This window comes from Hippoglossus hippoglossus, chromosome 21 (genome assembly GCF_009819705.1).
Source record: "Hippoglossus hippoglossus isolate fHipHip1 chromosome 21, fHipHip1.pri, whole genome shotgun sequence".
In the NCBI taxonomy this organism is placed as follows: domain Eukaryota; kingdom Metazoa; phylum Chordata; class Actinopteri; order Pleuronectiformes; family Pleuronectidae; genus Hippoglossus; species Hippoglossus hippoglossus.
Window position 1 is genome coordinate 8,901,190 of NC_047171.1, and position 14,574 is coordinate 8,915,763.

Consider the following 14,574-nt stretch of genomic DNA (forward strand, 5'->3'; position numbering starts at 1 on the left):
GAATAAATCAATAAACCTGAGCAGCTCAGTCTTGCTACCTGATATTATCATGTATATTAGTGGGTGTTCAGGTTTACATTGATACATGAAATCCATGAAAGACGACCAGACCTACTGATCACAGAGGAATATCTTGAAAAAGACGATCAGCACAGAGATATGTTAAAATGTGGTATTCATGGGTTGATTTGAATATTATATATGTATTGCAAGTTAAGACAATATGTTCCTCATATTGGGTATAGCTGCATTCCAGTGAAATGGAATATAAAGACACGTTTCTGTCACATGGAAAAGCACATCTGTTAACCCATATGGGCTCTGTGGTTTGGACTGAGCATGGCAATATCAACCTCACGTTATTATGAGGATATGCAGTGAAATTTGAATATATATATAGGGGATTTTAAAATTGTACATGAATGAACACACCTTACATTGGACATAACTGCACACAAATGAACCTGAACTATAAATTCTGCCTAAAAAAAAAGGTAAGAAATAATGAAAGGTATTTCACTGAGGGCTGGATGTGAATCTGTCAGCATGTGTGGACTGTAACATGTGTGTCAGTAACTGTAACATGTCAGAGTTTATTATTCTGTCTTATGATTCTAGATCATTTATTTCTGGGAGAGAGGCAAATGGTGCACTGACTGTTTATTTGACAAGCAATTCCCAGCCAGTGAATTATACTGTTTAAAGGGGCTGCACGCATGGGCTAGACCACAGGGTCCAGGGATGGAAATGACCACACACACACACACACACACACAGACACACACAAACAAGCTGTGTTTCATTTTGTGACATGAGCATCAAGAAGTGAAACAAATTTAAAAACAATAGTTTTTTTTACATATTTCCATTACAATACCGTATTAGTGTGCCTTTCCAAGATATTATCCGTTTTTCAAAAAAGCGAATTATCCCACATTACTAGCTGATCGTCGTTGGGGTGTTTGTGTTAAGATGTTTTTTTTTCTGGCTGTTTCTGCAGAGCAATAATATACAGTTTGGAATAGAAGCACTGCTGCTAATGTTGAGTGGGCGGACAGGTCAAGAAAGCATTTGACCGCACAAACACAAAACGTCTTATCAACGCGATGCATTCCTTCGTGGCACATGGTGCTTGGAGTGCTGCTCTCCACGGCCTCCCTGTTGGTGCATGTTGTCATTTCTGTGCAGTGGTCCAGAGAGGGCGAACTTTGTGGATTTATGTTGGTTTTATCGCAATAAACTTTTATTTCTCTTTCCCATGGCAGAAGGGACCCGGTGAGTGTGCTTGGATTAATCCGGTATACAATAGAGCATAACAGTGACCGCCCCCCGTTCAGAGCGGCTCTGGTTCCTGAAGTAGATTTCCCATTAATTTTCTCCATTCACATTTCAGAAAATCCCTATAAAAAGAGTTTAAAGCCTGGAACCAGGCCGACCAGCTACGAGGTAAATCGTGACCTTAAAACGTTTGGAGTGAAAGAACTACACATCCCATAAACCATTGCAAAATATCCCTTTCCAGTTACTTCCAGCGCACTTCTTCTTCGTTGTATTTATTGATTGTGTTAAGCTTGATTGTGAGAAAACAATTTAGTCTGTTTTGAAAACGGGGACAAAAAAATCCTGTACCCCTTTATATAATAATCACATTTTAAGTAACTTATTCCTGAAAAACCTGTTTCCCAGTACAGTGCCCAACATGCTGTTATTTATGTCTTCCTTTGTGTTTGTGCTCCAGCTCACCCTGGTGGTGTACGCAGCCTCCGGGTCGTCCTCCAGCACCCGGGACAGGCCGAAGTCGGACACCTTACACACCAGGTTGCTGTTGACCAGGATGTTTCGCGCTGCCAGGTCTCGGTGAACGTAGCCCATGTCCGACAGGTACTTCATACCCGAGGCGATGCCACGCAGCATGCCGACCAACTGGATCCCTGTAAACTGGGCATCGTGTTTCTACAGGAATGAGAGGAAGGGAGGAAGAAAGGAATGCACTGTTAATGCCAGACTTTTATTGTGTACATGGTAAAGAACACAACGGGAGTCTGACCTTACTGAGTATTTGCATAACGTGAAGCATTTCATTACCATCCGGAGCATTTTCATTAACCTTTAGAAACAACCTTTGACATTCTGTACCTCATCTGCAGCTCGACTGTGAAATCCCAAAGCCAGGGACACAGTAATGAATGGAAATTAGGATCAGACCAATACAAATCTTTTTTTTTATCGCCACAGTTTCTGCCATCCACTACTCATATGACACTCTGTTATTTCATATTTATTGTATAAGGGCTGGGCCATATGGTCAAAATTTATATCAAGATAAAATCTTCATATCACTCGATATTGATAATTATCACATTAAAGACAGATTTTTTGCTCCTGAACTCTTCTTTATGGACAGAGAATAATAAACATTTTACAACTGTCTGAGGTCAATCACTTAAACCTCCTCACTGTCCTTGCAAAATGTAAAAAAATGTATTGAAATATATTAGACTTTTGTTTAACAGCTATTGATGAGGAGTACAGTATATTGTGATAGTTAGAGATGTTGTTGTATTGCTCAGGATTTATGTGACATGTCGTTGAATTCAGCAAAGGTATCCCTGAATTCTCATCTCTATGATATAAGGTTTAAGAAACCCAGAGTTTAAATATAGTTTTTCACGACTGCAAACAGTTAAATTTCAAAGGTATAAAGCGATGTTTCATCTTTCTATACGACACTAAATCAAATTTGTGAGAAATCCGTTTCTAGGTTGTTCAAAGTGGTAAAATTCAACATTCATTAACAAAATTGGACCAGATATAAACCTAAAACACTTTTCTCCCCGTGTGCGTTGGCGAGCAGGAGTGTTTACACTGGATTATACTGCCAAGTGTTTACGAGGAAGCCTGTATGTTCTATGATGCACTGCTGATGTCTGGATGTCGATGCCAGTTTCCGCTCTAGGTTCACACCAGACAAATAGCATGTGGATGAGTGTTTTGTCTGGAAGGCTATTCACATTTGCATTTACTGCCATCCACGTGCCACGTCATTTGTGAGATGAGCGTGAGTTGAGTGTGTTTTCCCTTGAAAACCAGCCGGGTCCACCTCACATCCCATTCCGTCCAGGGCAATTAGTGGCCAGACCACCTGGCTTAGTCACTACAAAGCTCTGCAGATTCGGAACATGGACATAAGCCGCGGGGCATATGCTATGAATTTGCGTGAGTGTGTTTGCACACATTTTCAGTGATAAAGTGCAGGCCTCTGGGAGCATGTCAAGAATCAACGGCTACTCCTCCGTTGATTCTTGTGTGTGGATGCTGTGAATGCACATGTGGAAAGAAAAGGGCTAAAACGGGCCTCGGTACAGGAGCTTTCATGCCAGTGCTGTGACTTGCCTCTTGTCTTTTTTGTTAATTTCAATGAACCAGGTCTATTCCTGTTTAAGAGACAGAGGCATGGCAAGAATCAAATTTCACTCATGGCCGAGAGAGAAGCAGGGAGAAAGATCATAAAACCTGAGCAAATGATAAGCCCTGAACGGAGAGTGGAGCTGAAACAGTCACAATCAGCCAATCTCAAGAATATTATTTACTAAAACAAAGTTTAAAGTTTCATGAGAATGTTTTTCAGTATGAAACAGTCGGGGGTTTCAGGATTAAAGTCATGAAACTGCTTTTGGTCTGTATGAGACAATGCACACGCTTCAGTATTTTAAAACCCCACTTAACACATTTCAAGCCAAATCAGTCTTGTCCTATGGAAGCATTTTCTAACATGGAGAGTATGTCATGTATATTATACATGAGTTCTCTTTGTAATTTGGTCAGTGGTTCACTGTTAGATGTTATATTGTACTGTTTTGTCTGCTGCAGTTGCAAACTATACCTCCGACAATGCACAACTTTCCCCTTATGAAACCACATTTAAATTCACTAGATCACACATCTCACATTTATCTTTGGATCATAACTATCAGTCCCCTAAACATTTTTTAAAATCAAGATACAAGAGTCATTCTCTGAGAAATTAGTGAAAATGTATAAAATTGCCTCTAACAATGTTAAAGAAAGTAGAAAGAAAATCCTGAACTTTCCCCCTCAGGCAGATGCCCCGTCAAAATATAATGGGTTTGCATCCTTCCACCACGTTTCATGATAATAAATCCTGTAAACTTTGCATAATCTTGTTACAAACAAACAAACAAACAGGGGTGAAAACATAACCTTCTTGGTCAGTGTAGCCTGTATATCTAACTCTGGCTCAACTGTTGTGTTGTGCATGGCCCCTGTAAACTAAAACAATAAACTAAACTTTCACTAAGCATGATTTTTTTATTTCACTGACCGGGTCACATCTGTTAGTTAATAGAACCCAGAAAGATTTATCTGATGATGTTCAGACACAGCATTTAAACTTACAGCTATTTCATTTCTTACCCTGGTCAGACTCTTACACAATGTATTTTTTGGACTGTATTTTTCATGGTTCCATTCATAGACAGATCAGTCATATATAAAACCAAAGAGCAAATATTTACTGCCCTGCTCTCTGGTGACGTTTCAACGCGACAATCGGGTACATGAATGTACCAGTGGCACAACTCCTGTTCCCTTCCAATCTGTGTGCGAGGGAGGGAGGGGGGCATATTAAGTATTTGCCCCCTGTGGCGAAGAAAATCCACGGCTTGGCTTCCTGTGGAGTTCAACTTTGGTGAACCTTGATCCGCGATATTCGCCTGCATTTGCGTATGTGTGACCACTGCCTTTAGATTGTGCATTGGACAGGTGCATGACATTTTTTCCCCCTGCATTTAGGCGGCTCCCTGGTGTGAGGGCCCTAATCCTCAGCCGGCTGCCAAGTGTGTGTTCCCCATCCAGCTGCGTCTGGGTGCATGTCTCTACGATGCATGAAAACACACTTCTTCCTCAAGTGTAGAGTGTTTGTCCGTGTCATTACATACCCTCAAGAAGCTGTCCAGGGATCCGTTCTCCATGTATTCTGTGACAATCATCACGGGTTTACCTGTAACCGAGAAGATTTCCATTTATGGTCACATCAGATCAGCGGTACTCTTCACAGAATGAGGGCAACGACTTCTGTTTAATTCACTGCCGAACTAACGACCAAACCAAAGACTCTCGTGCTCAAATATCATACCACTCTGAGATTTATCCACCGAAACGGGGAGTAACTAGGGAGGGCTGTAACTTGACTTAAAGCAGATATACAGTACTGTGCATGTACACGGGCTCTGATAGGCGCCAGGTTGAACTCTTTGCTGTCCATCACACACGCACACACACACACAAACACACACACGCACGCACGCACACACACACACACACACACACAGCAAAATGAAATGATCCTAGTCATAGTTTTAGGGCCTTGGCAGGTCAGCTGTCAAAGTGTGACATCTTTATTTGTGTGGAAGACCCGGCTGTAAATCCACGCCGCCTGCTATCATCTGTACCTGATCAGACGACGGCGGACTCACGGTTTACTACCGAGGGAAAGAAAGAGAAGAAAACTCTCTTCAAGAAACCTTTAAATCAGCCATTGTTAAAGGAAAGGCATCGGTGTCAGAACCTGTTTGTGTCCCAGCTGGCTTTGTTCTCCCTGCTGCACTGTTACTGTACCACCATATGCTGCATCTCCATTTGATTCTGATTAATGTGCCCTCCTCCTCCTCCCTTCTTTCCTTCTCAGCCGATCCTTTCTCTATCATCCCTACCTTTCTTTCCCCATCACCCCCTTTTTCACACATCTGGTGAAACAGACTTTTTTGAGGAGTAACATGGGCTGAGTGGAAAGCGTGATGGAATCGATTGTTAAGAGAAACAAATCAATTACTCTCTCTGGAAAATAAAATCTATTAACAATGATGGAAGTTAGACTCAGTATCTGTAATGCAGTCAATGCAGATCTAGTGACTGACTAGACTTACAGTGGAAAAAGTCCCTATGAATCAATCTGAGTTTGACAAAAAGTCCTATTAATGCCAGCAAATAGCTGAAAGTTAATGTTATATATATATTACTGCTGTAAAAAAGATGTCACTCTCCCAACTGTAGTATTTTACCACAGTAATAGATACAGTTTGGCTCTAATGGATTGCTCTGTTTACCAGCGGACGGCTTTTATAGTTGAAGACGGGAACACACACACACACACACTCGGCCCTCCCTCCTGTCCTCTTCCCTTCTCTGTTCCCAACATTGGCAGAAAAGATACAGGCCCCCAAGCCCCATTTGTTCTGTGAATGCAACAATTCATGTGTGTATGCATGGCTGTGAGAGAAAGAGTGTGCATGTGTGTGTGCGTTTGTGTGTGTGTGTGTGTGTGTGTGTGTGTGTGTGTGTGTGTGTGTGTGTGTGTGTGTGTGTGTGTGTGTGTGTGTGTGTGTGTGTGTGTGTGTGTGTGCGTGTGTGAGTGAGTGAGTGTGTGTGTGTAACTACAAATATGCAGCCAGTGGATCAGCCAAAAGCAGCAGCAAGGTAAATGGGGTGTGAAAGTCTCAGGATTATTAAGAATTAACAGGAGCAGCTTAATAAATCACCGCACCACAGTGTGCGTATGTGTGTGTGTGTGTGTGTGTGTGTGTGTGTGTGTGTGTGTGTGTGTGTGTGTGTGTGTGTGTGTGTGTGTATGTGTGTGTGAGCGAATCAAATAGTCCCCCTAAAACTGTGCCCTGCACTCATACTGCTCCAACTCACGCACATGTATCCCTCTAAATGTAACACACACACACACACACACACACACACACACACACACACACACACACACACACACACACACACACACACACACACACACACACACACACGTAGACTAACACTGAATACCGAGCTTCTCCCATTAGTCTAAAAGCAGCAAATAAAGCCACAGTCGTGTTATTGCAGCGTTTCTCACAGGCTGGACATGGAAGAGTGGTATTAGCTCAATTAGACATTAGTTTCTAGGATGAGGGCTTACAGACATACAACCCCTTCACTTTCTGGATGTTCTGTGTTCAAGGCTCAGACTGAATGGGCTTTCATTACAAAGCAAAATGTAAAACGTCTCCTAGCGATGACTCAGCTGATGAGTACTGGCTGCCTATTTCACTGTATTCAATTTCACCATTCATTAAAGAAAAAGTATCTAATACCCTCAAGAAAAAAAGAAATCTTGCCAAAAGAATTCCATAATTCGTTGATTAAATTTGCCCCTTGAGAATCAGCGATAACTTTCAGGTCTGTCAGTGATGACTCACTATGATGAATCCTAAGTATCAGTCTGCTTTGCCACACTCGGCTTTTAGCAAGTGAAACAGAGAGAAATCCTTAGTTTTTAAAAAATATATATGGTTGAAATATGCGTCTGTGTCTGTTTTCACCGCACTCTTTGAGATCCTATGTTAGTAATACTGTTTTCTGATTCAAAGAAGTCATGGCAATAAGTCACTGAATGCAAATTTCAGAGCCAGGCAGCAATTAAGGTACCGAGAAAAACACACGAGAGGAGAAAAAAAGAAGAATCAGATGAAAAAGGAGACAATATAGGAGGAAAAATCAAAGACAATAAAGTGAGAGGAAGTTCTCCAGGTATTTTATTCTACTCTTTAGAAAAACATGGCAGAGCTACTTAACAAACCCGGTGCCGCGGGGAGAGATAGAGGCCTGGCCCGTTCCTCAGCGACAAAGTTCAGACTCATTATTTCCCTTTTTCTGCAGTCACTTCTTTTTAAAGAGGCCTTTTGTGTGCTAATGATAGTCTTATAAAGAGGCCCAGAGGGGAGCCAGTCGCAGATATGGATTTATGGATTTATGCCCGCTTTGGACACAGGCTTTGATCAAAGCACATTGATCTGCGGAGATTTACACCATGGCAACTCAATAAAACTCCTGCGCTCATTCACAGGAGTGTCAGCCGCTTCGGAGCCATTTGTCAAAGACAATTGTAAATCCGGAATCGGTAGAAAAAAGTCTCTCTGGAGATGTTGGAACTGTGATGGAATGTGAATACAAATCCTATATCTATTCTTTTCTCTACTCTATTCTATTCTATTCCTAGGCTTGAGTTAAAACTTGTGATGCAAATTAATCTGAAGTATTTAAAAAATGTAAGCGACTTACAAAGTAGCTCCCCCCTAGTCGTCGTGCGTTGTGAGTCATGCGTGCACTTACTGCGCGTCACCACCCCCTCCAGCCTGATGATGTTGGGGTGGTCAAACTGCCCCATGATCGATGCCTCGGCGAGGAAGTCCCGTCTCTGCTTGTCCGTGTATCCTCCTTTGAGAGTCTTGATGGCCACACAGATCTCCTTCTTACTGGGCATCTTCAGGCGACCACTGCACACCTCGCCAAACTCACCTACAGATGAAATCATGAGGTCAAACAGTGTGGACTGGTTAGATATAACGACAAGATTCCACCCGATTCCACCCAGTCCAAGTGTTCTGACGGTACACAGCGACCTTTCAACTTTCCTTCTATGTCCAATTTAAAAAAAAGCAGTGTGACTTAACATCCACTCTGATCAATCTGGATTTGTTACCAGTGTGTGAGCATGTGTGTGTTTATTTCAACTCCTACTTGTGTGTGTGTGTGTGTGCCCTGTAAGCGCTGTTGGCAGACCGGCCACTTCAAAGCCAGCCAGCCATTCTGCAGCTGGTGACAGGGATTTGGCCGGACTGCAGGAGATGAGCGGAGTGTGTTTGCATTTTAGTGCGTGTATGCGTTTGTGTGTGTTACTCCATAGTGTAAATGCACATTGAGTGCGCTCATGCGTGGTGATGTCAGCGCTGAGACATGTGCAGATCTCTCTCCGTCACGTACAATCATTTCCCATAGCAGCTCTGGATCAGAGAGCACGGGTCAAATCTTGGACTTGAAGGAACGGCGTCTGGAAGAACTTATCCAGAATAATTACAGCCTGTCCAAACACCGAAAGCACGCCTGTCCCTTCCTGCTCCGCTCCGTTCTCCTGACCCTCAGCGCTGGACGGACGGATAAGGCCAGACCGACGCACCTTTTCTTTTTTCATATACGTGGTCACCCCGAGAAAGAAGATCCCGGCCTAACGAGGCTTGATTAGGGACACTCTCTCCTTTCCTGCTTTCTGGTGGAGGTAGATATCCCACTTTGATCTGAAAGTCTGACCCGTGTAAGAGCGTGGCGCATGTGTTCTGTCTTTTAACACAAATCACCGATTGGCAAGCAGATCAAAGTCTGGTTAGCATGTTTAATGAAGACAGATGGAGGCCGAGGCAGGGATGGAGAAAAAAAGAAGGTGAGTTGTATATTGTTCATGTGCATGTATAGCTTTGTTAAAATCACATGTACAGGCAGAAGGCCTGTACTTGCATTGAAGATGATGGAGAAACTTTCCATCATGGCTTTAGCTTTATTGTTCACTTAAAAACTTCTTTGTTTTTTCATTGCTCCCTGTGACCGCATCACAATGTTCCCGGGGTTTTCTGTTCATTTGGATAAGATAAGATTCCTCAATATCTGCTGCTGTCTAAGATTTCATTATTTTGTTATTTGAACCACACACACGCACTTTGCTGGAATCTAACATCTTAAGTTTGTGAGTGAAACTAAGGTAATTTTCATCTTTATAGTTCCTCTGATTTCACAGTTACGTTACGGAACAGATGAAAGTAAACGTATTACTTCCACCAAAGAGGTTGTGTTTCCTCCTGCGTTTGTTAGTTAGCAGCATTACACAAAAACTACTGCACAGCTTACCTCCAAACTTCATGGAAGGATGTGGTATGCGTCAGGGAACAGCTCAATATATTTTGGTGCAGGATTTTCCTTTTCACTTTCTTTAACTTTGTGAGATAGAAAGTCTTCTTTCAATATTTTAGTAAAGTTTTAAGTGAAATTGCAAAGAAAGCTTTGGAGTGTGTGCATTGAAATTGCATCGTCACATTCTTCACTGTGGACTTGTGTGTGTAAAGGCTCAGGCTTAATTCGTTTTTGAAAGAACAAATACTTTTCAACTAATTTAAAATGATCACTAATTATATTTTAATTACATTAGATATTCATTTGAAATTATTGAAACCTTGAAAGTCCATATTGTAAAATCTGTACTATGAATACTTTTCTAACCTGCAACATTACACAAAATATATAACGATTCAATGACATGCACGTTTATATTATAGAACATAGAACATTCCCACAGAAAAGCAGTGCGGGATTAACAGAATCTACAGCAAAACACAAATATTTCACACGAGAAGTGAACCACATTGAACTTTCCATATCGGATTTCTAATTTAAAAAAAGCCAATACCCATGTGTCAATCCGACTCTATAGAGATAAGCATAGATTGGTCTCTGATATGTAGGATGAAATATGCATAGAGGAGTGTAGCAGAGTCCGGTGTGGACTCAGGTATTAGACTCTCAGCCGTCCTGACAGCTTTACAGTGTGGAGAGCTGCAGGGACTCTGGAGACTGGCCTGCTGTTATGCGCTGTGTGCTTTGGTCTCATCTATTCTGCCTCAGCGCTCGACATGAATCACAATGCATTACCCTGCACTCCCGCTCAACTTATCAGGGAGGAGAGGAGCGGAGGGGAGAGGAGAGGTTTGCTTTACTGTTCTGATAATTAGATTTAGTTTAGGATTAGAGCATCAGGCAAAAAAAGAGATGAGAGAGAGGCAGGAAAATGAAGGGAGGAAGAAGGAGAGGGGGAAATTGAGGTTCACAAATCACCATCTCTCCCTCTCCTCTGTATGGGACTGGAAAGAAGAGAGCTCAAGCTGGGGCATAAAAACCTTTCTCATTCCCAGCTGTGTGGTGTAAGTCTTACAGTTAAACTAGCCCGCTGCCATGAAAATATATATATATATATATATATATATACACACAGTATATATGTTTATATACACAGTATATATAGGAATACTACAAGCACAATTTTTTTCTGAGTGTTCATGCACTTGGTGTGTCTTTGTCATTGAAATAGAGCATGAAAGAGTGAGAAAGTAAAAAGGGTTCTGATGTAAGAGAGGGAAAAAGAAGAGGCAATGTATTTTCCTTTAATCCAGTTTTTAAAAGAAATTCTGGCTACTGGTTCCTGAACTTATAAACCTTTGTATAATGAATCAAGAAAACATTTTAACTATGTTTAGGAAAACAATGTTATTATAAATAAATAAACTCTATTTGGCATTTTGGTGAGGATGTAGTGAGGCCTCACCTGCTCCCACAACTTTATCTATGGCGATACAGGAGGCGTCCAGCTCTTTGGCGAACTCGTGCACGGCCTGGCTCGGGTCCTCGTATGTGTGGGGGTCCACGTAGGTCCTGATACCCGGCAGACGCACTGCAGCAGCAGCAGAAGAACAGAAGGTTAATGACCATTTAAAAACACTGTCTCTCTACATGTCTGTCTGTACATCCTTATGTCCTCTGAATGAGTTAATGACTTTAAACTTTGTGAGGACATCACCTTAGGGCAGCCATGCAATTAATACTAGGAGTCAAAACATATTGGTAACAAGTGTCCACTTGCATGAAACTTTGAAAATCCTCCCTCAGTCTGAATTTGTGAGTTTTGGTCTAGAATGGATCATGATGGGATTTTAACAGGAAGCAGTTGATGCAGTAAATCACGTGTTAGATAAACAGCAGCTTTCAAGTAAAACAGTTTTTACGTCTTTAAGTAAATCTTAGTTTTAAAAATCCACACACGTTTCTACGCAGCCGATCTGTGATACAAACACAAACAGTAACTAAGAAAAAAAGACCCATGTGACATGTCTAATATTATATTATATTAGCTAAATTCATGCTCACAAAGAAGACTACGGCTTTGGCTGCTTTACAGATGGAACAATCAGACCAAAAAACTAAACGTGGCCATGTGAGTATTGTTTGTAGACAGACTTGAAAAATGTGAATCTATTCTTTAAGTAATAAAGTTGTGCTTTATGATCCCCCTGTGGGTTTTTTTATGCTCTGCCTCTGACCCATCCTAACTATTCATGAAGGAGTGGACAGATGCTGTGCGGTGCCTGGGGAGTTGTGGGGCTGGGTCAAGGTTAAAGGTGGGAGATAGTAAATAACACTTCACATATGAATAAAGCAGAACAAGTACAAAAGTGTGAGGAACATTTTTAAAACCTGTGTTGGCCCACATCAGGCTATCAAGCTGTTTCCTTGGCTCTTTTGCACACTGGTCAAATTTTACATTAAAAACTAACTTTACATCATCATATATGAGTGATGCTTTTTCATCACTGGTCAGATGTGCATCAGCTGAGTTGACTTTTCTCCCTTTATGGGTAAACCCCATAATTAGGGGTCATGTAAACCTTAATTCTCAGCACTCGCTGCAGCTGGCTACGGGAACCGTCTGAACTTGTTGCCTTTCCGAATGAAGCCTCCCGGATTGGTTTGCAAATGGACCGAGAAACCTCCTTCTCAATATGGTCTCGGTCCGATTGCAGTCCTCTCATATGACCAAACCAACCGAAGAAGAGGGGGAAACCACTTCAAGCGTGGAAGGATCAGCTCTAAAACAACCACCGGCTGGTGTAGTGGTGTGAGAAATGCTCGGAGAGAGACATCTCCCCTGAACGTCACTCAAAAACTGTACCTCCGCTCTCTTACCCAGTGAACAGTGGAGTGCAGAGGGGATGGATTGAAGCAGGCCTGGGGAGAACTAATACTTACGGTGACCGTTGCCAAAGTGCAGTCTTTTCTCATCAGGATGTTTGGATTTGCTGTGGCAACAAAACCTGCCAATCCAAACAGAGAGAGGTCAGAAATAGTGCCATATATCCCAATAAGATGTGGCCCTGCCTGGAGGCGAGCGAGAACTCTGCGTGTGTGTGTGTGTGTGTGTGTGTGTGTGTGTGTGTGTGTGTGTGTGTGTGTGTGTGTGTGTGTGTGTGTGTGTGTGTGTAATCCCAGCTCTTATAAGCCAAGAGAGGATCAGTAAGTCTTATAATGAGCCATGGATTTATACTCTCTCTGAACAGTACTGACTGCCAACTTCAGCCACACACAACGGCAAGGCACAAGCAGAAGCACACACACACACACACACACACACACACACACACACACACACACACACACACACACACACACACACACACACAGAATTCTTCGTTTTCTCCTCTGAACACACTCCCTAATACATCTCTTACAATGTGTTTTTACAAGAACTGCATAAGACATACTGGATAAATTACACTTCTCCAGTTATATGTGGTGTTAACAGGTAAATTGTAATTTTGCAAAATAAACAATCAGTTTTAATGCAACACTGATGAGGGCAGAACGATTGCTGTGATTGTGAAGAGACGACATTTGGACTGGAGTCAAGTGAGTGGTGGACCGACCTGCCGATGAGGACGTAGAGCAGCACGGTGAGCAGGATGATGGCCACGGCGGAGGAAATGGCGATCAGAACCACCTGACTGCTCTCACTGGAGATAGAGAAGGCTGCTGGAAAGACAGAGAGCAAAAAAAGCAAATACATCCATTAATCCATTAACAAATATTAGCTGCCTTACAATCTACCTTCACCATATGTGGTAAAACATCAACATCAAATATTCATTTCATGCAACATTATTTTTAGTTTCAGTATAAGAGCACATTAAAGTTGATCTGGACATACTTATTTAGACACACTAACTCTTAGAAGGTTTTTGTAAATGCCCGTAACAGCATTCAATCAATAAAGACCACATGAGAAGTTTATTAAACTCAGAAGTTTAAACACTATGGATCCAATACTGCTGTAAAAGTTAGACTATGTTGCCACAACGTCTGATATTTTGTGCCAGTAAATGCAAACATATTTCAATTTGGCCAGTTTCATGGAAAAATGATCACACTGATGTTTTTGCTACATGGAGAACAAAATCTTTCGAAACAGTTATTAGACCACTGGACACAAAGACTCTTCCCTGAAGCACTGCAGGGCAAAAGCTTCACGTGGTTTCACAATGGCAACAGCATCTCACTATTCTTTATTAGATATTTTATATAAAAGGACAAGCATTGGCCTCACATCTAATCGGCAAACCCAACATATTTTCAATATGCCGCAGTATATATGTGTTCTGAGCTTACAGTCAGGGCTGGTCTCGAACTGGAAGCTGGGGCTGCTGGCTCCGTATCCTGCGGCGGTGCGAGCTCGGATCTGCAGCAGGTAGGCGGTGCTGGGCTTCAGCCCGTTTAAAGACACATTACAGCCGCGTGCACGGAGGATGGTGTAGCTGGTCTCATGCTCCTCCTGTAAGACAAGAAGGACAAAGACGAAGACGGACAAAGAAAGGGATTATATATTTTTGAAAAAAGCTGTCTAGAATAAAAATATTTAATTTTGGGACAATCATTGAATATACCACACCCACACACACACTTACGCACACACTTACACACATCAACACCACCAGCCCGTTTGGCAGCTCTCTCTCCCAATCTGATGAGTTATGCCCTTTATATTTTATGACTTCTCTCCTACTGATCTCCACTGATAAAGCAACAGCAGGATTTACACACCAGGTCTGCATTTGGCACATTGCTTCCAGATGTGGAAGGAGGAAAAAG

At 42.0% G+C, this 14,574-nt stretch overlaps 1 protein-coding gene across 6 annotated transcripts in view; it reads right to left on the bottom strand.

Annotated features, from left to right (window-relative positions):
- The window catches only part of epha3 (eph receptor A3), a 98,632-nt gene that overhangs the window by 15,279 nt on the left and 68,779 nt on the right, over positions 1 to 14,574 (bottom strand). For 4 of the 6 annotated variants that reach the window (XM_034574025.1, XM_034574023.1, XM_034574029.1 and 1 more), the window contains 7 exons: positions 14,095 to 14,257; positions 13,356 to 13,461; positions 12,682 to 12,746; positions 11,204 to 11,329; positions 8,170 to 8,355; positions 4,959 to 5,020; positions 1,744 to 1,953 (listed from right to left, as the gene is read on the bottom strand). In XM_034574025.1, coding sequence (XP_034429916.1) covers positions 1,744 to 1,953; positions 4,959 to 5,020; positions 8,170 to 8,355; positions 11,204 to 11,329; positions 12,682 to 12,746; positions 13,356 to 13,461; positions 14,095 to 14,257 — 918 coding nt within the window. The remainder of the gene's footprint in view (positions 1 to 1,743; positions 1,954 to 4,958; positions 5,021 to 8,169; positions 8,356 to 11,203; positions 11,330 to 12,681; positions 12,747 to 13,355; positions 13,462 to 14,094; positions 14,258 to 14,574) is intronic. The other 2 variants (XM_034574024.1, XM_034574026.1) reach the window with 1 other exon arrangement.